General features: G+C 39.0%; 1 protein-coding gene across 3 annotated transcripts in view; it reads left to right on the forward strand.

Annotated features, from left to right (window-relative positions):
- Positions 1 to 26,321, forward strand: part of SGCG (sarcoglycan gamma) — a 127,175-nt gene that overhangs the window by 28,393 nt on the left and 72,461 nt on the right. For 2 of the 3 annotated variants that reach the window (XM_055317251.1, XM_055317252.1), the window contains exon 2: positions 20,623 to 20,817. In XM_055317251.1, coding sequence (XP_055173226.1) covers positions 20,623 to 20,817 — 195 coding nt within the window. Of the gene's footprint in view, positions 1 to 13,085; positions 13,117 to 20,622; positions 20,818 to 26,321 lie in introns of those variants that run through there. The other variant, XM_055317253.1, reaches the window with a different exon arrangement.

The raw sequence follows: 26,321 nt of genomic DNA on the forward strand, positions 1-26,321 counted from the left end.
CCTTTCTCCAAAAAGTGGAAAAACTGCCTGCCTGGGTTGTTTCTTTAGGTCTCCACCTCCTCATTGGGCCTCCTTGTGTAAGTAGTAAACCTTGGGTTTTGTTTTGTTAATCTACCTTATGTCAATTTAATTCTTAAACCACCTGGAAGACCTTAAAAGGTAGAAGGAAAAATGTTTCCTCCCCTACACAGTTAAAGTGCCGAAAATAAAATGGCACCATGTCATTCTTTAAAATACACACCCATTGCATTGCTGTTGACTATGAAAATCAAGGAGTAATTAATTGTAAATTATGAATGAGTGCCCATTTAGTTTAATTATACATATTTTGTAGGACCCGTGATTCTTCTTTTCCTCCCTCTTCTACTTGGCTTCTCACAGGCCCTTGCTGCTTCTCAAATGAGCCCAGACCCTGTAAGTCCAAAATTGGCATGGTTCCTCATGGGAGCAAACAAACTACATTCCTGAGTGTGATTCTGCTACTTGTCCATTCCTCAGAACCTGCTTCTACCCCTCTGTCCTTCTCTCCCCCTTTTCTTCTCAGTGTAAATACCATTCTCCTATCTTTGAGCTTCTTTGGACCTACTGCAAGACCAGATTATTTCCATGTTGCCCCCGTGAGTGTTGTAGAATGCCTCATCCACTGGACTTGCCATTTCTGACTGCAGCTTCATTTTCAATTTTATATGTGCTTATGCCCTAGCACAATTTATGAGAAAATTGATACAGAGTATTTAGTAATTTGTGGATGTGCAAAAGTCTCAAGACTTCTCTGAAAATCCCTCAAAATATCAAAGTCTCCTTGACATGAGTATGACTTGACGCTGGTGTGCAGCACCAAAATGAGCTGGGGATTGCAGGAGGGTTCGCTTATGCCCAAAGGATTTATGCTTCATCCATAAGCAGTGGGGTGCCATTTGAGCATTTACAACAGAAAAGCAGCGGGGACAGATTTATTCTTTGGGATGCTCACTCTGGTTGCCATGGAGAATGGATTGGGGGCATGGGAGAGGGAGAGAGGAGGAGTTCTGGAAAAGTCCAAAGACAGCTTCTGCTAAGGACTGAAGAATGAAGGGAGAGGCAGCAGGAAGAAGTCATTGCCTTTCAGGTGGATATCTTAAAACCTAGCCTCACCTTTGTGACTATTTCAACTCTTTTGAACATTCTCAATTAGTTTTATTTGTGAAACATCCCTGAAAAGCATACTATCAATGAAGAGGCAGTGGTTACAAGTTCAGTGGAGTCCAAGTGCCACTTTCTAGCTGTATGACCTTGCTTGTGTGAATTCAATTACCTTCTCACCTCCGTTTCATTTGTAAAAATAGGGATTATCACACTTTCTACCTCTTAACGTTATGATGAGTATCAAATTCAGTTCATACAAAACATACAGAAAGTGTTTGACTTCTTGGTAAACAGTAACTGTCCTTTTCCTCCTCCTGCCCCCATCTCTTCTCACCATCACCACCAATAATGGGGAAACACATAATCTCAAATTCTCAACCCCACTGGCAGGGAGGTCAGAGAGGAACCTCAGAATAGTGAGTGATCAGTGATTCTAACCTGCTTCTCCTGGACCCCCAACAACACCATGTGAGCCCTATATAGAAGATACCAGGCTTAGACTCTTTTTGCTCTAGTGGGGAATGTTCTCCACATTCGGTCAAGGCTGCTGAGGAGGAAATACTCCTTCCAGAACACAAATAGAAAACACACAAATAGTATCCTCCCTGATACTCTCACTAATTTACTGGAAATCCTGGGTGCCTTTAGTAGTTCTGAAGGAAAAAAACTCAACTGACTGCTGGGTTTCCTATGAACATTTTTCTTTCATAAAATATGTTAGATCTATCTTAATGAAAATTTTATATACAATATTCTAAAATGTTAATCTTGGTAAAAACATAGAAATATGCTGTCCCTGTACCAGAATGCATTTGAATATCACTTTAAATCTTCCCTTTTCAATCCTGAGGAAAAGGTGTCTACAAAGATAGAAGTGAATCGTGACCTTGAAGTTCTCTGAAACTTCTTAATGAACTGTCAAAGCAATTGGAAAATTGCATACACACATTTGATAAGAACTTTAATTATGCCTACCTCAAGAATTTCTTTTTGCCCTAAATCTTTCATATGGAGACTTGTAACTAAAAAGAATCTCAGCTTGGTTGATACATTTAAATAATTTTCTTTTCTTAAAATTTGTCCTTTTGTATGGATATTTCTCAGAGTTAGCATTTAGTTAAATGCTATTTTTAGGGACTAGGCAAACTGAGATTTTTGAGGGGGAGGGGTCATAGAGCTGTTATGCCTGAGATTTTCAGTCCAGTCATAAAACTCCAAAGACTTAATGCCACAGAGGACAGGCTCTTTTATTCTGTTTGGTTAAATGTAGCTTCCATGTGTAACTTTAAGAATATTCTGAACTCTGTCTTCCTTTGTAAATAATGTCAAACTTAAGAGTTGTATCTATACAGGATGAATGGCATGAGGGTGGACTGAAGCCCCCCTCACAAGACTGACACACAAACTGGCTACTAAATGGCTAATAAGGGTTTGCATACTTCTCTAGGGCGTTGCCCACACTGCAACCCACATCTTTGTATCTAGCTGCTTCTCCGCCCTAATCAGCTGCTCTCATTGCTTGACACATGCCTCATAGAGAACATTACCTTAATGAATCACTTGTTTAAGAATCCTCACCTCATGGGCAGCCCGGGTGGCTCAGCGGTTTAGCGCCGCCTTCAGCCCAGAGCATGATCCTGGAGACCCAGGATCAAATCCCATGTCGGGTTCCCTGCATGGAGTCTGCTTCTCCCTCTGCCTGTCTCTGCCTCTCTCTCTGTGTGTGTATCTCATGAATAAATAAATAAAATCTTAAAAACAAAAAATCCTCACCTCAGGTTTTACTCAGGGAACCTAAGATAGCGATGTTCTTCTGTGAAATCCTTCAGCATATCTGACTGTTCACTTGCAAAAATCCCCATCTTTCCAAGAGCAATTATTTAGACAGGCTTTCCCAGGAGATTTGCTTGCCAGTTTATGAGTCTTTAGTAAATATCTTTAGTAAAAACACCTGTAGGACACTAAAGGCTGCCGAACTGAGCAGGACGATTGAATGGCAATGTAGTTGTGCCAGAGCTGGGATGGCCCTCGAAGCTGTCCTGGAATTGAGGAAGGGGCCTGGACTTTTGCACTCCTGCTGTAATCAAACAGTGGATGTGGGACATACTGTAGGTGGGGCCCCTCAGCGCCATCAAAAGTAATTCCTATCATCAATTCTCACTCCTGGCAACTGGAAGAATGAGAGCTTTGGTTCTGAAGAGTGACCAGAGTGTCGCACCACTATTGTTCATCATTGCATCACTGAGATTACTTCATGTATCTAATTTGGGAATGCTGCCCCACCCCCAAGATTCTAATCAGTCTCTTTCCCTGAGGAAACCACTGAAGCAGCTCCAATGCTGCAGCTGGTCTCCAGATGGCAGCTGATACTCATTGTGTCTCCCTCCCACCCCCACCCACTCATTCATGCCACCTAACACCTTTATCAGTCCCTGTAGTCAACCTGACGTTCAATTCTGAGGGGTTCTGAGCCATTGGTCATTGTGCTCTTTATCAGCCTCTGTCTGAGCACTCGTCCATTTACTATCAAAAGATAGAAAGATAAGAACAGTAGACCCATAGTCAAGTGCCACAGTGCCTTTGCTGTGAAGTGATCATTTGATTCATCGAAATGTCACAGGGAGTCCCATACCAGTGGGTCCAACATCTGTAAGTCCTCAGATGGTGATGCTGGCTACAGCCATGGAGGCAAAAAAGAAAAACCCATACCCAACCTATGTGTCAGTCCCAGTCACAATAATATAATTATCTTGCCATTGAGTAGCTAGCTACTTGAACATGTCGAGGGATGGTGCTATATCCAGGCTCAGCATTGGTGTCTGGCGTTGGCAGTTTACACACTCATAGCAGCAATAGCTAAGCTAGATCAGTCCTGCTGAGGGGGAGCCCTCATGGGGCCCATGCATAGCCTCAATCCCAGCCACTATGGCCACTGTGTTAATGAGCCCACTCTGGAAGCACTGGGGTGGATGATGATGAACTGGCTGGTGTCAGCTGGCTGAGTCATTCTGGCTATTTGATGCCTCTTGCACAGTGGACACTCTGACGAAGTTAATGTGTGAAACAAACGTCTTTGCTCTGTGTAGCCTGTAGGTGCACCCCCACCCCACCCCCGCTCTTTCCCAGATCTCATTGCCCTCTCTCTTTCAGACTTCCCCTTCCATGTCCTGATGAACCAGCCAAGACATTCACCTTCATCAATAAGACCATATATATTACAACCTCAGCTGATTTTGGTTTCTACAAAATGTACACAAGCAGTCATACTGCCAGAAGCTCTGTGCTTTGGGAAGATTTCCTCTCAGCACCTTGACTGGGCTGAGGTCGACAGCATGACTTTTGTGGCTTGCACCAGCATGTTGAGTCAACCCACCCTGAAACCAATTTTGGTCTTTTTCCTCCTCTGTAAGCTGGTCATAAGGGACACCCCTCAATGGCCAGAGGACTGAGATGAGGAGAGGTGGTGGGTGACATGGAACTCCTAGTCACCTGTGCATGTAGCCTACTTGTGCCCTCTGCCTGGACCTAACTTTCTAGGAAAAAGTTCTAACTTTCAAGAGGTTGCTGATGGCTCCTGTCCTTGGTGTAGGTCTAACAACACTCAGGTCATGATGGGAAATGCCACATGGCTGTTTGGTGTCCCATGGTTAAGTGCCTTATCTACACAAAGGCTCAGTAGTGTTTAGAGAAATGTTTTCAAACGGCATATAATTAATTCTCTGCTGAAGATGGCTTGGCCTTATTCCAAAATGCTAGTGATTCTTCCATTGGCTTGCCCTTTCCTCATTGTGTGGCAGCCCAGTTGTATGGCCTTGGGCTCTGTTGGAGCAGGGCTGGCTGAGTCCTTGCTATGTCCACTTGCTCTGGTGTTGCAGGCACCTCCTTCTGGGGACCAGGTCTCTCTTCAGTCAAGGGTTTCCAGGTCTGGAACCTGAACAAAAAGTTGTGATTTTTATAGGAACCAGTGGCACTCAGCCTCCTGATTATCCACCCTCAATGTCTCTTTGTTGCATAGATGGAGAGAACTCCCCTGGTGGCTGCCCAACTATCCTCGTCCTCTTCAACAACTAGTAATTCCGGATTTTGTCTTTCACTATAGAAGCCATCACTTTCTGCAAGCTTTTGAGGGCCAACCCAGCAGTGTATTGCTGCCATCTTCCAAGACCTTTGTCATGGTGTTAAGTTCTGTATCATCAGAGGATGCTCTAATACCAAATGCTTCTTTGTCCACTTGGTATCTTCCTTGATGCATCCAGATCCTCAGGACTCAGTGCTAGCTACATTGTTACCTGCTGACACACCTGCTGGATAGGGCCTTCTGGCCCTTTGGATAGTCCCTTTATTCCCTTATCAGGCCCTGCCTGTCCCTACCTGGTTATATGGTGCTTTAACCCCAACTCTTGGTCAACTGGCCAGGAGAGAACAGGCCAAGTGGCAGGTTGTCACATCCTCTTCAAGTGGGAAGGAGGAATGGGCCACTCTTTGGACTCAGACTTTCTAGGGGCATCTGGAGTTTCTAGTTTCTTAAATGCATTGGCCCAGATGTCTCATTCCAAATATCAGGGCTCCACTCCCACCCTGCTTGGGCCCTGGCTCCAGCAGAACAGACTTGTTTGGGTTGAGAATTCAATCTTCTTTGGTACTCCATGACTCTTATAAAGGCTGGATCCTCTGTTGCTCTACCCTTCAGTTACAGGAAGAGAGGGTGTCTTCATCAGCTGCCAGAGAGGCCCTCTGATTTTTGCAATTTGCCTGGCACCATCTCAGTCTCACATTGTCTTTCTCCAATGCCTTAAAGAAGAGCCCTTCCGTGGCCCTTATGATTGCTTCATTTGAAGCCCTCCAACCCCTTATGCATTGCACCCACTAGTAAGTCTCTTCCCACTGATGTGCCATCCCCTGGTCACTACCAGGGGCAGTTTTCACAGTGATGCCACCACAGCATGCTGTGGCATAGCCCCGTAATCCAGGAACTGCCAGAAACAGGGTCCTTGTTGCCAGTAATTGACAGATGATCCAGCTCCAAAATACCATTTTGGATTCACTTTCCCAGACTTCTTCTTACCACCAACTCTGTTACCTCTATTTCTCTGGGGGGAACAGGAGATTGAAATTTGCATAGAGGAAGTTCATTAAGAAGTATTTTTAGGAAGAATAGCTCTACAGGAGTGGAGGAAACAGGAATGGGAAGAGGAAGAAGCTGTGAGGTAGTGAAAACAGAGGCCTCCGTGATCCCACAGGGCTGGCTGGGGAGAGAAGAGTAGTAGAGGATGCTCTCTGGAGTCAGAATGACCCTTCAGAAGAGACATGAAGGCAGGAGCCAAGCCCTCATGCCACCAGACTGACTAGTCCTAGCTGCCTGAGGGGGCATCGCTTTGGGTGAGTCTGCCCTCATCAGTCTTTGGGGCAGGGACTCAGGTGTGCATTGTGAGCAGGAAGCAGTCCTGGTGGCTGGGGGAATGAGTTTCTTGGTGATGAGGGGAGGTCTGTGTGGCACACCACAGTATCTGCTTAGAATAATCTTCAGGTTTTCTGTCTTTATGGTTATCTGATTTGGGCATGAATTTTTAGAAAATAATTTTCTTTCCTTGTTTTACTTTTATAGGTATGACTAAAGTATAATCCAGTAGAACAATATAAAAATATCATTTATGGAGAATTCATCTTTGCATTATATTCATCCATTTGATCATCAGATATTGGCAATGCTCTAGGTAGTGGGACTGGCTAAGAACCAACAGAAGAAAAAAAAATCCTGCCCTTGTAGGTATGGGACAAATGATATGGGAACATAGATGCAATATATTTTGGATGTTGAATAAGTGGAGGAGACTGGAGGCAGAAGAGACCAATTTGCATTTCAGATTAATCTACTTGGATTCATAAGTAGGGGAAGAAGTTAAAGCAACCATAGGGGCACCAGGGTGGCTCAGTAGGTTAAGTGTCTGCCTTCGGCTCAGGTCATGATCCCTGGGATCCAGTCCCACATTAGGTTCCTTGCTCAGTGGAGAGTCTGCTTTTCCCTTTTACTCTGCTGCTCCCCCTGCTTGGACTCTCTCCCTCTTTGTCAAATTTGTCAAATAAATATAAAGCCTTCAAAAAAAAAAAGTTAAAGATACCACAGAACTGCTAGGATAATTTCACCTTAAATAGGGGCTAACTTCAAATAACTAATTATCCCTTACTCTCTATATAGACAAATCAGAGCCCATTATTATTTTGGTGATCACTTTGATTAAATCATATTCTGTAATAAAAATATTTTACAGGAACAATCATAAAAATATTTCATTTTTATATATGAGGAGGAATTGATAGTGAACATTTTTAACATAATGGCTCTATTTAAAATATTTATGGAAAATACATAAATATGTCATTCATATAATAGTAAATAGGTATTTGAGTTATAATTGATTCTATTAATAATATTTTAGAGTTTTTCTGATTTGATATGAGTTGTATCTGTAATAATAGTTTCCAGAACCTTGTCAAGGTTTGGCACTATCCTATTCTATAAATACACATTCTTTGAAATGCTAGTATGATCTGGCTTCAAAGTCGAAAGAGCATGAATTTTGTACTTAGTATACAATAGCAGCAAGTATAACACTATGTGCTAACCATTATTCTAGGAAAAGTGCATTTTCCCTTTGGAGCTATGATGGCAAATTTCAGGGAAATACAGGCCTCTCCATATGTAAGATTTATAAATATATTAGGGGGTGTATCAGAGCAAATGTTATAAGGTTAACTGGATTTATTGTGAATGTTAGGGATCTAATGATAATAAAATGGCTTGTTTAGAAAAATGATAGTAATCAGAGGCATAATAACCTTTATTAAACATAATTCTCATGATGTTAAATATGTATAATCCACCAATAAGTCTTACTTTCCACCTGTTGTGAGAAAGATGCCAGCAGATACAGGTGTTAGGTGGACCTTAAGAACTCTGAGAATATCAATTGTAAGCATTAGGCTTAGAAGAAAACTATTACATTACTCATGATATTAGGAAAGCATTTATAAGTGATGACACCAATAAACAGCCCAGTGAGACTTTCATGTGTTAAAAAAAAAAATCTTGAAAAATTGCATAATTAAACTCTATGTTTGGTAATCCTTATTGTTGATGTAACATTCAGAAAATGCTATGCAATGAAATATTTCACACATTTGTGGGCAGTTTCTGAGGAATTTGACAAAAAAAAAATCCACAAGAACTTGGGGGAAGAAAACATAACCATATACTGTTTCCTAAAAGACTACATATTACATCAAAAACTAAATCCTTGTATTTGTTTTGGGCCATCAAAATCAAAGAAGCATGTATTTTAAAGATAGATAAGCCAGGATCAAGTAATATCATGCCTTTCTCTTCCACTTTTGTTCAGGAGTCTTAATTGTTAGAAACTGAGAGTTTCCAAGTAAATTTTTTTCCACAATTTCCCCAGAACTTTAGCAGATCACAGTTTGGAGTAGAATTTGAAAAAGGAATGCCAGTGTGAAGAAGGATGAGAAGAGAGAAGACTGGTTGGCTCAGTGGTTGAGCGTCTACCTTTGGCTCAGGGTGTGATCCTGGGGTCCCGGTATCGAGTTCCGCATCAGGCTCCCTGTAGGGAGCCTGCTTCTCCCTCTGCCTATGTCTCTGCCTCTCTGTGTGTCACTCATGAATAAATAAATAATAAAATCTTTAAAGAAAAAGAGGGAAGAGAAAACAGCAATGAGAACTCCAGTCTCCAGGGAGCAGGTGCAGGTATTAGAAGGAAATGTGGCTCTGTGGACTGCATCTCATGGACAGGGCCAGGTGCCAAAGCCACAGAGCCCTGTCAGACAGCTTTTTAAACATATCCCACCAAAAGTCAGGACATGTCCTAAGACTAAGGTGATCAGGAGTCTACTTTGAGGAGAAGGCTGCTGGGCCATATGAGTTGATCAGTTGACAGAACGCAGTAAAGTATGTCTTTAGAACTCAGTCTGGTTTTTATGAAAGCGAAAGGGAAATACCCAAGATACTATAGTTGAAAAGCAAAAATAGAAACGGTGGGTTTTTTTGTTTTGTTTTTTGTTTTGTTTTGTTTTTTAATTTTTTTGTTTTTTTGTTTTGTTTTTTTATAGCAATCTTCCTCCCAAATCCAACTCATTTGTCTTATCAGGGTGAAACTTTATATGATCTTGATCCAAAATGTGCTGTTCAGGCACAAAGAGTGCTTATGATTAACATTCATTCTAGCAAATGGAGTCACATGCAGGCCTGCTGGATGTGAAATGAGGGAAATGTCAGCCTATGAGTTATGACATATGGCAATAAAAGGGTCTGGAAAATAATGATGGGTAAATCTGTCATTTCCCTCTTTTGCATGATATGTTCTAGTTCTTTTCCTAGCTGTTTGTGAAGTTTCTGTTGAAGTTGAGGAAGTTAAAGAATGGGTAAGAGAAATAATATGTATGACTAAAGAAGGAATGACACATTTTTAACCATTATGCTGTTTCCTAGACATGTAAATCTATTCCACAAATACATTATATATGTGGATATATTTTATTTGGCTGCCTGCCTGTAACAATTACATATAATTGAGTGGCCGCTCTGTTGCAGGTACATATGTCTAGGTGTTCGACATATGACTGTGAACAAAGGATCCTTCCTGCCCTTGTGGGGATAAGAGTCTAAAGAGGAATAGACAATAAAAAGTAAACAGAGGTTATCTCTGTGTCTATCCTGAGCAACAATCCTATGAAAGAGAGAACCAGGATGCAGTTGTAAATTATGACAGGACAGAAAACACATGGAAGTGGGGGTGCTCATGAGAGACCATTTAAATCCAGTCGGATGTGGTGGCCATGCAGTATGGACCAAATTTTCAGTCAGAAGGAACAACATACAAAGGCTAGATAAGATAGAAAAAGCTTATTCTGTTTGAGAGATGGAAGGAAGCCAGTGTTGAGAAGGGCAGAGTGGGATGAGACGGGACTGGAAAGTCTGGATGCACCAGTGGAATGGAGCTCAGTACAAAGCGTGCCGAGAGGCTACTAAGTGGCCTTCAACAGGGAGACATACGGTTGCTTTTGGGCTTCTAGCATCTCTGTATAGGTTTTTAACATCGACTTAGTTCTCACGGCAGCCACCTACTAATTTGTCTCTCTCCACTTGATGTAGGTGCACTAAATCAGAGGTTATGGTAGGTATGAACCATGCCAAGAAGGGGAGCATGTTTGGTACTGAATGACACCTGGTTCTGGTTATGAAGCTAGGTCTCCAAATGTGGCAGTCTTCGTTATAATACTTAAATGCATACAATTTTCAATGAAAAAAGGTAGAGTGTGTGGAAAATTATTAACAATTTTTAAATGTCATTGTCTTTTCTCTATGTGTACATTTTAATATGTATTTCAATAATCTATCTCTTTTTTAAAGATTTTATTTATTTGTTCACGAGAGACACAGAGAGAAGCAGAGACACAGGCAGAGGGAGACGCAGGCTCCATGCAGGGAGCTCGACAGGGGACCCCATCCCGGGAATCCGGGATCAGGCCCTGAGCCAAAGGCAGATGCTCAACCGCTGAGCCACCCAGGCGTCCCAATAATCTATCTTTTTCATTGAATACCCTATTATTAGCCTTTCCCTGGGATATTGTTTTGTTTCCAAGCAGTTGATTTTTGTCATACCATAAGAATCCAATGAACTCATTACTCTTCATTTATTTACTGTCTTGTTTCTCGCCATCATAGATAATGTTACAGTAAATATCCTGAAATATGAATTTTCAAAGAAATAGGAATGAAAATGGACTAAGTTTCTAGAATTGAAATTACTTGGTATTCTTCACTGAGAACCTCAAACAAAGTATCTGTCTAGAAGGATCACAATCACTTTCACGCTCACCAGCAGAGGACTACTGTGTTCACATTTCAGACACTTTGCCAGTATTGGCTACTATAACTTTTTAAATCTCCTTAGTCTTTGCAACTGCTCCAGCATTTGTGTTTATTTGCATTCCTTGGGTTCCCAATGAAGCTAAACTTTTTTTACTATGTGTATTATTGGTCATTTACATTTCTTTGATGTACATGCATGGCTTTGCTCAACTGTTATTGAATTGTTTGTGTTTTTTAAGAGTATCAACCTTGTCTTTAAGGCTGATGTTTTCCCCAATTTATTATCAGCTATTGAATTGGGAGGGGAGCAGTCTCCTCCCCATGACTCTTTGTTTTCCTGAATGTTTATACCTAGTCACAGTGATGTGAGTTATGATGCAAACAGGGAGGTCAGAAAGACAGAATTAGCTAATTTAACAGAGGAATTAGCTATCTTTTGGAAGTGTGAAAGCAAATGGAGGGAGAACTCTTCCTGTCCTGTGGTTCTCAGTGCCAGCATGACCTGTGCTTTAGATAAGCACACTAACTTCTTCCCTGGAAGAGTGGCCCATCTATACTGGCTATCTCTTATTTTTCACTTTCCATTTACTTATTTATCACTTCTGTGTGGGGACTTGTTTTAGACTCTATTCTCCTTTTTCTATTGTTGTGATCTCATTTTTCATCCTTGCAAAACTACGCTTTGCATCCAGTAAGTCCCACTCTCTATATATTCCTTTGTCCAATACATACTCCTCGATTGCTTATTATGTGCACATAAATCCCGCTGGCCATGGTTATATAGTCTTGCAGGTGACTACTCATGTGAGTTACCTTGTCGTTTTAATGGATGACATAACATTATAGTGTGTGCTGCATAATAAATTATGCTGCTTGGCTGTCAGAGCTATGTTACATGGTATGAAAGGCAGTTTTTGAGACTGTCAAAAATAATTTCCTTGCAGTTTTTTGATTGACATGATGGGTGCTACTAGAGGCTTGGTAAGCCTCCAGTCAGCATGCCCTGTGGCCTGGCAGAACCTAACTCAAAGCAGTCAGAGTTCCATCCCTAACACTCAGATGAATCTCCCTTAGAGAGATGAGATGGCTGGGGAGCTTGCCCATTGGACATCCTCCATCCCTTGTCTTGGGATTATGGCAGGAAAATATAATCTGAATCATATATATGTACCTGAGTGAGCTTGATCGTCAAGCCTCAACCCTAGTCCTCTTAACATATTTCAAAGACTTTGGTTTTTGCTTTATCCAGTATTGTGTAATACACTTCTAATTTTACTATATTATCCACAAAGAATTTGTAAGAAACAAATCAAGTGGCATTTCATAATACTTCCTTGTGAACCAGTATGTTACCAGATTTTGTAAATGTTACATGTATGCTTAAAAAGAATAAACATGTCCCTGTTTCAGAGATAGGGCTCTTTACATGTCCATTTGAACACATTTCAATGGTATTGTCCAGGTTTCATATAGCAGCAGTAATTTTGGAGGGCTTGATCTATCAGTAGAGGTATGCTGAAAATCTTCCACTAGGATAATGGCTTGCTTCATTATTTCTGGAACTTCTTCAGTTTTTATTTACTATATATAGATGAATAGATATACATAGAAGTGGGTATATCAGAATGTTTGTTAGACTCATACAAATCTAGCATTTATACAGCCTGCTGGTGAATATATTTTATATCTGTAGTGTTACAACAATCCCCCACTGTAATGTGCCTGTCATTATGAGAGTTCAGATATGACGTAAATGATAGATGGTGCCTGTCCTCTGCTCCTGCCCCATTGTCAAGGAGTGGCTGAAGTTTTCATCTCCTTTGGGGTAAAAGGATGGGTGGTATTATGTGTGTTGGGCTGGAAATAAGCAAATCAGTAAATGGAGCTCCTATCACCAATAATCTCCTAGATTACTCTTCCCAGAATAGGTTAACTGGGAGATTCATGGAATCACTGTTTCTTCCTCCTTCCCTTCTTTCTTGAAATCACTGTGCAGGCCCAAGAGCTCATGATCATTCTCAGCAGGTGCCCTACCAACAAGTGCTAGCTGGGGAAAGGATGGATTTGAACTCTCTGCCAGACCCTCCTATATATAGACCCTCACTGGGGTGAGTTTGTTAATTTTGCAGCATGACTACGTTTACAAGGTTGAACTCTGGGACCTATACTTGTCATGAGGTTTCTTTGCTTTTAGTGTTCTCCAGATTCAGAATTTTTTAATAAATTTCAATTAATTTATCCAGCTCAGGAGTCAGTATCTGTTTTAAGTCTAATTTATCTTCAATTGGAGAAAATTTTTCACAATTACCCTTTAATCGTTGTCTTTCCTGTATTTTCTCTAGTTATTCCCCTGAAGATCCAGTAGAGCACATTTAAACCATCTTATCCATCATTTTTCCCTTCATATTTCTCATATCTTTAACATGCTGTCATGTTTTCTAAGACTTTTCTTACATATTTGTTAGATACATATAAGACATATACTTTATATGTCTTATAATTTCAAGCTATATAGCTTTTTGAATTTTAAAATGTAACTGAATTTCTCATTTCTAAAGAGTCTGGTTCTTTTCAAACCCATTTTTAAAAACATCATATTGACTCCTTTTCAACATTATCCATGTATTTATTATCTCTTTGTCTCAAACTCCTGGCAAGAACCTATCCAAATTAGGCATGCCAATAAATGATGCTCAAAATTAAGAATGTCATTTAACAACATTTATTTAGTAGCCACAATCCTCAGTTCACTATATTATGTCCCGTGACAAGAATCAAAGAATATTAAAGACCAAATTCCTATCCATAAGGTGGTTTTATTTTAAATAATAAATAGGGAATCATGAATTCCAAGTATATAAAAACTGATATTTATGCAAAAATGTATTACACTTCATGTCTGAATCCCTGTCAGTTAAAATATTGATATCTGTATTTGAGAGAAGCCTTTAAAACCCATCAAAATTAAATATACCACCATCAACATATTCTGAAAGATGGTTAACAGGGAAAGAGGTATAATTTTTTAATAACATTAATTACTTTAAATAAAGTGATCTATAAAGGTAATTTTTATTCAACATATGGCAAAACTCAAAATTCTTTATCTTGGAATATAGGTTTTGAGTTCTAAGATAAAGCATTGCTTCATTAATTTTTTGGTAAAGGCCTTATAAATAGATCGCAAAGTACTCTGCATTGATCCAGTGTAATTTCTTGCCATTATAAATACTACTTTGCTGTTGTCTGACTTCAAAATGCTGAAGAATTGGTATCCTTCCCAATGCTGATTATAGAAAAGATCTGTAGGGAGCTAGCTGAACCAGATAGCCTCTGAAAGTCTCTTCTAGCAAAAGTATAATACACGGTATCAAATAAAAATGAAAGCCACTGAGTTATGAAAACTGTAAGCTAAGAATTTATTAAATAACAAAATTGATTTTTTTAGAAAAAAATTTAAAAAAAGAAAAAAATATAAATTGGATATTCCACTTAGTCACTTAAATCATGCCTGTCTAGAGCAAATTCCTTGTTTTATGCAACATAATCAACACTGAGAAATAATAGCAATAGGAGGTTAACCAAAATACTTAAAGTGGGCAATCGTAAAACATGATAGAGTAAGAAATACAATGGGAAAAAATAGAACCAGATGTGGGAGCAGAATTAAGGGTAAATAGAGCTCAACTCTGAAAGGACAAAAAGCAGATCACCAGCTTCTTGAAGTGAGCCTGGAGTCAGTATATTCTGCTAAAGAAATGGGATCCAGCCTCTTAGTCAGCAAAGTAGGTGCACAAAAGTGGAGTGACTCATGGGGTGCCTAGGTGGTTCAGTCAGTTAAGCATCTGACTCAGTTTCAGATCAGGTCATGATCTGGGTCATGGGATCCACCCCTGCATCAGTCTCTAAACTCAGTGCTGGATTCTGCTTGAAATTCTCTCTCCTCTCTCTGCCCGTCCCCACCATGCACTCTCTCTCTTTCTGTCGAATGAATGAATGAAACTCATAAATTAAATAGAGCACTTTCCCTAGCTTCCTCTTCCCTGGGAGACCTTTGGCAGATTACAGTAGAGCCTGCTACCTCTCTCACGGCAAACAACTGAGCACACTAATCTAGTCCATTGTGACTGGGTTTCAAGTTACTAATTATAAACAGTTGAGGAAACTCTGGACTAATTCTAAACTGATCTTATTTTTTTGTTATTTAAACTTAAATAAAAGTATCTGGGGATATGTGCATTCAATGGTTATAATTAATTCATTCAGTATTTACTGAGCACCTACTATGTGCCAGGTACTGCTCTAGTTGCCAGGGATGATACAAATTAACAAAAACAATTGAAGACTAACCTCTTGGGGCTTCTATATGCTAAGGTGAGTATTTAAAGTAAGTCAATAAGATATATAGTTTGTCATGTGGAGTTAAGTGTCATAGTGAAAAATAAAGCAGGAAGGAACATAGAGAAATATGCAGTAGCGTTGGTGGAAGGTTGTTATTTAAATAAGATGGTCAAGGAGGACTTCTTAATGATCTTTGAGCAGATAGCTGAGTGATGTAAAGGAGAAGCCATGCATTATCTGGGAGAAGACCATCCAGGCTTCCAGATAAGGGAAATGCCAAGTTCATGGTTGGAATATACATAGGTGAGTAAGGGGTACCTCGCTGGCTCAGTAGGTTGTGTCCAGCTCTTGGTTTCAGCTCAGGTCATGATCTCAAGGGTTGTGAGACTGAGGCATCCCTTAAAATTTATTTTAATAAATAAGATAAATTTATTTATAAATAAATATAAACAACTAAATGTGGTTAAGACCAGTATGACCTGAGCAAGGAATAAGGGGGAGAGTGGCTGGAGATGAAGTCAGGATGGATCATGCCAGTCAGGCTAGACATTTTGAGTTTTACTCCAGGTGGAATAGAAGCCACAGAAGGGTTTTATAGAGAGGTGGTGGATGATCTGGTTGATGTTTTAAAGGACTGCTCCAGCCCCCTTGTTGGAAATTGATTGCAGGAGATTTGGGATGCAAGCAGAGAACAGTTAGGTGGCTGTTGCAGTCAGCCAGGCAAATGACAATGGTAAGCCTCAATCAGATTTTGCCTTATTGGTAGTACTTTAATTCACTGATTTGTTGATGGTTTGGATGTGGCATGGAAAAAGAAAGGGATTAAAACAACGTAAAGATTTTCGACTTGAGTATCTTAAAGGATGAAGTTGCCAGTTTGTGGGATGGGGGCAAATTTTACTAGGAGTAGGTTAGGAAGATGCAGTTTTGGTTGGGACATGTAAAGTTTGAGATCCAGTTGGGCATAGTAGGACTCTGGAGCTCAAGATGAGTCTGTGCTAGGAACTGGCAAGTCCTCGGCTTAAAGATGCATCCATGGGGTGCCTGGGTGGCTCAGTCAGTTAAGCATCCAATGTTGGTTTCAGCTCAGGTCACAATCTCATGGGTGATGAGATTGAGCCCTGTGTCAGGCGTCAGGTTTCCCACATAGCTTCTCTCCCTCTGCCTCTCCCTCAACTCATATTCTCTCTCTCTCTGTCCCTCCTTCCATTGCTCTGTTTCTAAAGTAAATAAATCTTAAAAAAAAAAAAAAAGATGCATCCGCAACTGAGGGTTAACGTAAATGAAGAGAAGAAGCGGTCTAAGGGCCAAGTCTGAGGCTGGGTGATGAGGGCAAAGCAGCAAATGAGAATGAGAAGCAACAGCTATTGCAAGTAGGGTTTCTGGAAACCTAGTGAAAGAGGAAGCAAATGACTCTTTGGCATGTGCTGACCATAGGTCATGTGAATGCACTCTTTGCTTAGCAATACGGAGGTCATTGGTGAGCTTACAAAAGTCAGTTCAATGGGTGGTAGGTATGAAAGCCTGTCTGGGGTGCAGGGGTGCCTGGGTGGCTCAGTGGTTGAACGTCTGCCTTTGGCTGGGGTCATGATCCCAGGGTCCTGGGATCAAGTCCCACATCAGGATCCTGGCAGAGTGCCTGCTTCTCCCTCTGCCTGTGTCTCTGCCTCTCTCTCTCTCTGTCTCTCATGGATAAATACATAAAATCTTAAAAAAACAAAATACAAAAACAAAAAAACAAGCCTGCCTGTAATTAAGCTCTAGAGAGAAGGAAGACACATAGTTAGACAGTAGGTATAGTCAACCCACTCAAGGAGTTTTGCTGGAAGAAGTAGTGGAGAAGTGGAGCTGGTGCTGTATATATTTATGAAGTGCCTGCTGTCTGCCAGGGCATATGGTGGTAAAAGCATAATCACCATCCTCAGGAGCCACAGGCTGGTGGCTCACCCCTTCTAAGACTGACTTTCCAGTCTTATTTAGTTCATCCTTGTTAGTATTCTTTCAATAATAAAATCCTAGAGACCTCATATATTACTAGTCCTCTTTCCAACAGGTCTTTTCTGGAAATGCTTTAACAGAGACAGCATGTTTTATTTTTATCTACTTAGCCGAGGTCCCCTTTGGAATTAACTCCTCATTCAAATCATTGTTAAAGAAGAGCATTGGATCACAAGTACTAGATCTTTTCTTAATGGATTCCGTATGTTCATAAGTCATAGAATGTTTTATTTAGTGTGTAACTCAGAGGGCTCACTCCATCTATCTAGCCTCATTGGGTAACATCGTCCCTGGCATGTAGATAGCTCAGTGAATGTTTGTCAAATTCAATAGTTCTTTCAATTTCTTCATCCACTTATGGATTTTATTGTGTGCATATTACCTGTCTGTTACACTATTTTATGGACATAGCAATGAACAAGGCTCACATAGAGTTTAAATTCTAAGGAAAAGGAGTCAATAAACAGGTGAATGAATAATCAAAACAGATTCCCAGGACCAAGTTAGAGGGATTTAAGGGCCACCCTCATAACAGAATTGCTTTTGGCTCTCCTATAAGCCACAACAAAATTGTCTCAAATGGATATTAAGGTTTTTCCCATTTTATGTAAGTGTAAAAAAAGCTTTCTATGAAAGGTAGAATAATGGCCCCCAAATATGTCCATGTCCTGATTCCTGGAGCCTTACATTGTAAAAGGGATTTTGCAGTTGTGATTATGGTAAGGCCTTTGAGACAGGGAGAGTGTCTTGGGTTGCCCAAGTGGGCCCAGTGTCATCACAAGGCCCTTATGAAGCGGAAGTAGCAGGATTAGAGTCAGAAGGAGGTGAGGCAACATAAAGACAGATTGTAGCCAAGGAATGTGGGCAGCCTCTGGAAACTGGAAAAAAGAAGGAACAGATTTTTCCCTAGACCCTCCAGAAGGAATACAAACCTGTCCACAAAGACCCATTTTTAGATATCTGACCTCCCTAACTGAAAGACAATAAAATTGTACTGGTTTAAGCCACTAGATTTGTGATAATATGTTACACTAGCAATAGGAAACTATATATAGGAATAGAGATATGTAGCAGTTGGAAACTGCGTACACACATTCTTGGAAAGCTGCTATTTTTACTAATCTGTAGCGATATGGTAAAATAGTGCATTTCCTATAAATTCAGATTCTCTGGCCTCTCTTCCCAATCCAATTGCAGTCTCTCAGCCTAGCTTCACAGAAATTCTGGAGTTGTCTCCCATTATTACAGATGATGGCATGCACTTTGAAATAAATGTAATAGTGTGAGGCAATTGCAAGTGACTCAGTGCCCAGGGAAGACTTCTTTGAGAAAATGACATGTGAGCTGCTGTTGAAATCTAAGAAGGAGCCAGCAGTATTTCAAGTGGAGATAATGCTCAGGACAGAGGTCCTGAAGTGAGTTAACCTGGTCTGTTGAAGAATAGATGGAGTATTACAAGCAAAAGACAAAATGGTGGTAGATGTCAAAGAAGTAAGCAAAGGCCTCTTATGTAGGGTGTGGCAGGTAACAGAAGGGTTCAGATATTCTCAGTGTGAGGAATAGCCATTAGAGGGCTTGAAAGAACAGAATGATTGGAGCTTGCTTACATTTTGCACTTTTGGCTGCTCGGTAGAGAATGGTTTCTGGAGGGAAGGAAGGAAGACCAGTTTTGCGGTAGTACAGGTAAGAGAGTTCATAGTGGCTTGAACTAGCGTGGGGGCAAGAGGTGTGGACACATTCAGGATACATGTTAAAGCAGAGCTGATAAGATGTGAGAGGTTTGAAGGAAAAAGAGAAGAATCAAGGATGACTCCTAGGACTTTGGAGAAACTGTGTGCATGAGGTGGACTCTAATGTCAGGAAGATTGAAGAGCTCAAAGAAGTGAGTAAATAGGTTATGCCAGTTTTGAAATCAGTAAGCATTTAGGTTTTGAATAATGTAGATTGTCCTGAGTATTTGAAAATCCTACGTGATGAATAGCACAGTTTTATATAATGAATTAGAACATAGGAAAATCCAATCATTGAGTTGGAAAGAGATTTAAAGAATTATTTAAGACTATGACTTATTGTAATAAGGGCACCTCCAAACCATTCCTTAAAAAAAAAAAGTAAGACCTTTGCATAAAAAAAAAAATCCCAGAGGAGAATATTTTATGTTTTGAGTCATCATTTTACTACATTTATAATCAGGAAAGTCTTCATAATCTCTAATCTTCACTTTATAAATTAAAAGCACTTTCTTCTTTCCTCTATGTAAAGTGAAATAATGAATAATTCTCTAAAATCTCCCCTCCGGAGGGATGCCTGGGTGGCTCAGTGGTTGAGCATCTGTCTTCAGCTCAAGGCGTGATCCTGGGATCCATTGCCGCATCAGGCTCTCTGCAAGGAGCCTGCTTCTCCCTCTGCCTGTGTCTCTGCCTCTCTCTGTGTGTCTCAAGAATAAATAAAATTTTTAAGAAATAAAATTTAATAAATAAAATCTCCTCATGGAGTTGAAATTGTTATGAAAATTTACTCTAATTTACAAACAATTAATATTGTAAACATTTGTATGCACCTATACATTCTGATATTTCTTGGAAGTAGGTTAATACTGGGGAATTTTATTATAGGCAAAAATTAGAGTGGTAGGTTTCTTGAAGAGAGCCTTTAATTCTAAGTAATTTAGCAACTGAAGAAAGATGTGATTTAATTCTTTAACATGAAAACTAAATAATTGGGTTCCATTTTTAGAAAGATATATAGGTATCAGCTTGATTTTCCTCCCACTGAATCTTTTAAAAGCTTGGTAAGTTATTTTAGGTTGATGCTTCAATTCCAAGTTTAACTCTGCAGACTTTTGCAAGTTGTCTCTATATACTTATTGATTAAAATCTGAAAATATGGTCACTGGATTTCAGATGGATTGGCCATATCTAAACTGTTTTGAATGATAGATTACTCACACTCTGTGTTTGAAATGGTGATGTGTTTCAAAGTAATATTCAATTCTTTTTAAAAATCATCTTAATTTTGGAAATTTATTATTGGAGTAAAAAGTGTTATTTTGTCGGACTTTTAGTAAATCAGTATTGACAAATTCTCTCTCTGTTTCTATCTCTGTGCCCCTCCCTCTTTCTTCTCTCTCCCTCCTTCCTTTCCTCTCTCTCACTCTATCTCTCCACACCTCTTCTCTCCCTTTCTCTCTCCTTCTCTGTGTCCCTCTCTGGCCCTCCCTCTCTCTCTCAACCCCTCCCTGGCCCTTCTCCCACCCTGCCCCTACTCCATGGCAGATGGTCCGCGAACAGTACACTACAACCACAGAAGGTACCCACATACAGAGGCCAGAGAACCAGTGTGTCTACAAAATTGGCATTTATGGCTGGAGAAAGCGTTGCCTATACTTATTTGTTCTTCTTCTACTCATCATCCTCCTTGTGAATTTTGCTCTTACGATTTGGATTCTTAAAGTGATGTGGTTTTCCCCAGTAAGTAGCTTCCTTTCCTGGTAAGCATGTTTTTGCTTGTTGTATCACGTCATCCATATTGTATTGGTAGAAACCTCTTTTAATGTAATTAATGTTTGTTTTCTGTCCAGATCAAAACAATCAGTAGCAAAATAGTCATACATTTATTTTTTCTCAATTTCACTATGAACTATAGGGTGTTGGGTTTTTTTTTTTTTTTTTTTTTTTTTGCTTTTTTATTGCAATTTTTTTATGTTAGTCATTACCTCTGCATGTGGGAAAATTGTAACCATCTTGAGTTTGGGGTTGACTGCATCAAAATTGAGTAATGACTATTTAATCAATTAATTTGTAAAATTCTATAAATTATGTTTTCCTAATCTCATTAATCCACTAATACTAACTGCCTAGATGCTTTCTCATTTTTTAAAAATTCACTTTAATATACAATAAATTCATGTCCATGCTTCAACATTTAACAAAAGATTTAGTAGATAAAATACTAGTAGTCAAAAGGAATTCATAGTCTGTTTTAAACATCCTCATGTTTTCAGGATGGCTGGGTAATTTTATATGCTCTGATAATATTTTGTATACTTTTTGAAAAAATATATTCATTTAATATAAAAATGTCCTAATTTTGCTAGATAGTCATAGTGAGAAAAATAGCACATGTACATCACAGGTAGGTTAATCTGTTCCTTCCTTGCATCTTGAAGATGTGATATAGGTACAGGCTCTTTTCAAGAACAATAGTTGTAGCAATCAGTCTGAAATGCCTTCCTTTGATGAGTCTCCTTCACTCTTTTTTTTTTTTTTAAGATTTTATTAATTTATTCATGAGAAACACAGAGAGAGAGGCAGAGACACAGGCAGAGGGAGGAGAAGCAGGCTCCATACAAGGAGCCTGATGTGGCACTCGATCCCAGGAATCCGGGATCACACCCTGAGCCAAAGGCAGATGCTCGACTGCTGAACCACCCAGGCATCCCATCTCCTTCACTTTCTATGCAAGTATTTCTTTTCTGCCATTGCTCGATAGCCAGTAGGTACATTATTTATTTTGTTGACATAAATATTTTCCGATATTCAAAGAGGTAAAAAACCAATCAAGTCAAAATATACCTTAAAAGGTGTTACTTAATATAATATAAACATGTTATAAATTGATATTATAAATTATATTTAAATACTATAAATTTATGTATTTATGCTATAAATACATAAGTATATTTAAATTAGCCAAATGGAAGTTGTGCTTTCTTCTTTAAAATTTACAAAAAAAAAGTTTTTACAGTATCACAATAATATTTGGACACCTTTGCTTAAGTAGCACAGCATATGCTATGCACATGCTGTATATCATCCTCATTTTATCTCTGAATTTAAAATATTTTAATATTTTTTGGAGAGTGAACTGAGATTGAAGTCCTCAAATTATAAACTATAGGATCTATCAGAAATGCTTCCTGACTAAAGAGCCCTGCACCCACCACCATGTGCTCCTCAGTTATGCAGAATGTGGAGAGAAAATTTACTAGGAAAAAGACTTTTAGAAGGGCCTGGGGAAAAGAAGCCACCCCATGGCTCTGGAAGTGCAGAGGATGGTCAGATTTTAATAGTCTCTCACCAGGGACCATGGATGGGTTCTATCAATCACCTGGCCATCTTGGCACATGATTGGGCATTCAGTAACTATATCTTGAATGAATGCAGTTGTGTATTATATTAGAAGTATATGTGAATTAATTTTACAAACCATATGTGAACATAAAGTGATAGTGTACTTGCTTTTTGCTCTTGTCTTATATCGTAGCCCTGAAACAAGTTTTGGATATTATAAATTTTGATTACATTAAATGAAATTGTGCCAAGCAGCTGAGTCCACTTCAACCTAGGATAGCACATCACAGAGACCAGCACATGTTTTCCTGCCATTGCTGCCCTTTGTCATACCCTGTGCTTTCTAGTTTGAGACAAGGTTAGCTCGTGTGGTATTTCCTTCAACACTAGGAAACTGTTGCTAATTCGGGGTTCTTTAGTGGCATCTTTCAACAAAATAGGATGAACAGACACCTATATTCATGGATCAAAAGGGAAGACCCATAAAAAGATTATTCTGCAAAGTGCCAAGGGTTGATTAAAAAATGGTGGGTTGACTTTGGGTCATTCTCAAAAGGAGATAACATAAATGATGCAATTCTTGTATGTGTGTGAGGTTGATCCCTTGCTTTGGGAACATTCCATGCATTGTAATGCTGGACATTGTACATTCATTTATGCTCTGATTTTTTTCCTAGTTTTAAAGATCTCACTGTATATAGTAATTTAGTTTTGTTTTTATTTTATTCATATATAAACCAGTATCCTTTCTCGATTACATACATGCCAAGGAAGCAACATGACTATAAAAGAAACTTTGAAGAGCTTTGGCACTGAAATGATAAAGTCAGGGCTCTCAACATTTGCACAGAGTGATAGAATTTTGAACATGTAACAGCTAATATATAATTCTCTCCCCAAATTCAGTATAATAACCTATCTATAACCTATATAGTCATTAGTCAAGATAGACTGAAAACTATAATTTCCCAAATTAACAAAGTTTAAAAGACTTTCTCTGCTTAGATCCCCAACATATAGCAATGGCAGGTTTATTAACTTAGACATACTATCATTTCAGTCCTCCTGTTCCCCTCATCGTATACTTTAATATTTTACTATAGAAAACAGTAAAGCCAACCACCAGTATCATGAGTATCTCCCAAGCACAGTTCCAGTCTTAGAACTGCAACTTCATGTAACAGAATTTTACATAATTTCTATGTATGACATCTGTTGAACATAAAGTAATATTTAGGAAATTGTAACAACTGATGCCAAACATAAACTTTCTAGAATATTCTGTGTTGATCATCATAATAGCTAAATCAATTATTCAGGAAAGTGGACGTTAAAAGAACCAGTGCAATAAAGTGGCTCATTCTGTTTTTCCTTTTTATATTTTCCTTCTGTAAAACTAATATCCAAAACTAGTTTTGGTTAAAGTGTTCATGGTTATTAAATAGTATCCATGATTCTCATCAGTAAGTATATTAAAACAAGGCATTTTTAATTTTTAATGACCCAGATAGATTTTTTAAAAGATTTATGGTTATTTACTTACTTGCATATAAAATATTTTGGCTATTGTAAATAATGTTAAAATAAACATAGAGGTGCATATATCTTTTCAAATTAGTATTTTCATTTTCTTTGGGTAAATATTCAGTAGTGGAATTACTAGATTGTATGGTAGTTCTATTTTTAATTTTTTGAGGCGCCTCCATACTGTTTTCCACAGCAGCTATACCAATTTACATTCCACCAACAGTGCATGAGGGTTCCTTTTTTTCCACACCCTTACCAACATCTGTTGTTTCTTGTGTTGTTGATATGAGCCATGCTGACAGGTGTGAGGTGATATATCATTTTGGTTTTGATTTGCATTTCTCTGATAACGAGTGATGTTGAGCATCTTTTCATATACCTATATGTCGTCTTCTTTGAAAAAAATTCTGTTCATGTCTATGGCCTATTTTATAATAGGATTATTTGTTTTTACAGTGTTGAGTTGTATAAGCTCTTGGGTATTGACTCCTTATTGGATATGTCATTTATAGATATCTTCTTCCATTCAGTGGGTTGTCTTTTTGGTTTGTTGATGATTTCCTTCAATGAGCAAAAACTTTTTATTTTTATGTAGTCCCAATAGTTTAATTTTGCTTTTGTTTCCCTTTCCTCAGGAGACATATCTAGAAAAATGGTTCTATGATTGATGTCAAGGAGATTACTGAGTGAGTAGCAGTTTTAATAAGCAAAGAAAACTTCATATGAAGCTCGTTCATCTTGAGTGGCAGCAAGATGAGTAGGTCCCCGCATCTGCCTGCCAGATCTTAAAAGTTTATATAGAGACCTTAACTAGGTTCAGATATATATGTTCCTTTACTATGGCAATAGACAATGTTGTTCCTTTTAGGAGGTCAAAAACCTTGAACACATTCATCCTTAACAAGGATTTAAAAATAATTCACTTTGGAAACCAGACATTGGAAATCTTCTATCAAGAACTTCCGCATTAAGAAATTTTTATTTAGTGAGAAAATAAAGCCCTAGAAGACTGCCTCTCTGCATGCTTCCTTAGATCAATGTTTTCCTCATTGAGGAGTCAGAGACCATTCATAGGAAGACAGAAAAATAGTATTAGATGGCATATCACTGACTTTTATCTCAGCCCTGTGATTATATAATCATTTGAAGGGGATTTTTAAAAACTCAGGAAAGAATTCTGATATACAAATGACTATAGGCTGTCTTTGAATGCACACTGGTCATGTAAGGTTATTAAAATATAACCTTTGTCATGATATTTTTTAAAGATTTTATTTATTTATTCATGAGACAGAGAGAGAGAGAGAGAGGCAGAGACACAGACAAAGGGAGAAGCAGGCTCCATGCAGAGTCTGACGTGGGACTCGATCCCAGGTCTCCAGAATCACGCCCTGGGCTGAAGGTGGCACTAAACTGCTGAGCCACTGGGGCTGCCCCTGTCATGATATTTTTTAACACCTCCATTTATTAACACATTGTTATCCCCATGATCTTTATTTTCTTCATCTTTAAAATACTTGATTTATAACTGATGACACCCTAGTCCTTCCTAATGTAAAATTTGACGCTAATATGCTTTACCGATGGGTTTTCAGTAAGTGCTGTTGTCTTATTTTGGAGGATCAAGATTCATGATCTTGGTTTCCTTGCTTTGGATATGTCATGAATGTGGTATGTGGCATGCTAGCTCCATGGTCATCTAGACCATGTTATGAAAAGTTAATGAAGACAATCATTTAATGCCTCTATATTATTAAATATCTTTATTTTACTTTTCTTTAACTACCTGGTTTATGTTTGTGGTAGGCAGAATTTTAGGAAGGTTCCAATGACTGCCAGTCCTGGTGTTATGCTCTGTGTAATCCCCTCTCCTTGAGTGTGGGCAGGACCTGTGATTTGGCTAGAATATGGCAAAAGTGGTGGGATTAAGTTACATTTTGTAGCAAAGATAAAGAGACTTTGCAGATGCAATTAATGTTCCAAATCAATGATTTTGAGTTAATGAAGAGAGAAATTATCTTGGGTAGGCCTGCCTCAATTGGGTAAAAGATTGAGCCCTTTTGTAAGAGATTCTTCTGCTGGCCTCAAAGGCATGAGAGGGTCTTTGAGAGAGACCACGTGGCAAGGAACTAGGGGCAGCTAGTCAGTACTGAATGTGGCCCCTAGCAGAGAGCCAGCAATAAAATGGAGCCCTGACTCCCTGCCTTGCAAGGCAATGAAGTCTGCCAATAACCACGTGAGCTTGGAAGAGAACCCCAAGTCCATAAAGGAACCCAGCCTAGCGGCAGCGTCAAACCCTTGACCTATGGAAACTTGAAGAAGAAATATACATTGTTTTAAGCAGCTACCTTTGGGATAGTATGAATACAGTGTTA

The sequence above is a fragment of the Nyctereutes procyonoides genome, unplaced genomic scaffold (assembly GCF_905146905.1).
Source record: "Nyctereutes procyonoides isolate TBG_1078 unplaced genomic scaffold, NYPRO_anot_genome, whole genome shotgun sequence".
NCBI classification, from domain to species: Eukaryota; Metazoa; Chordata; class Mammalia; order Carnivora; family Canidae; genus Nyctereutes; species Nyctereutes procyonoides.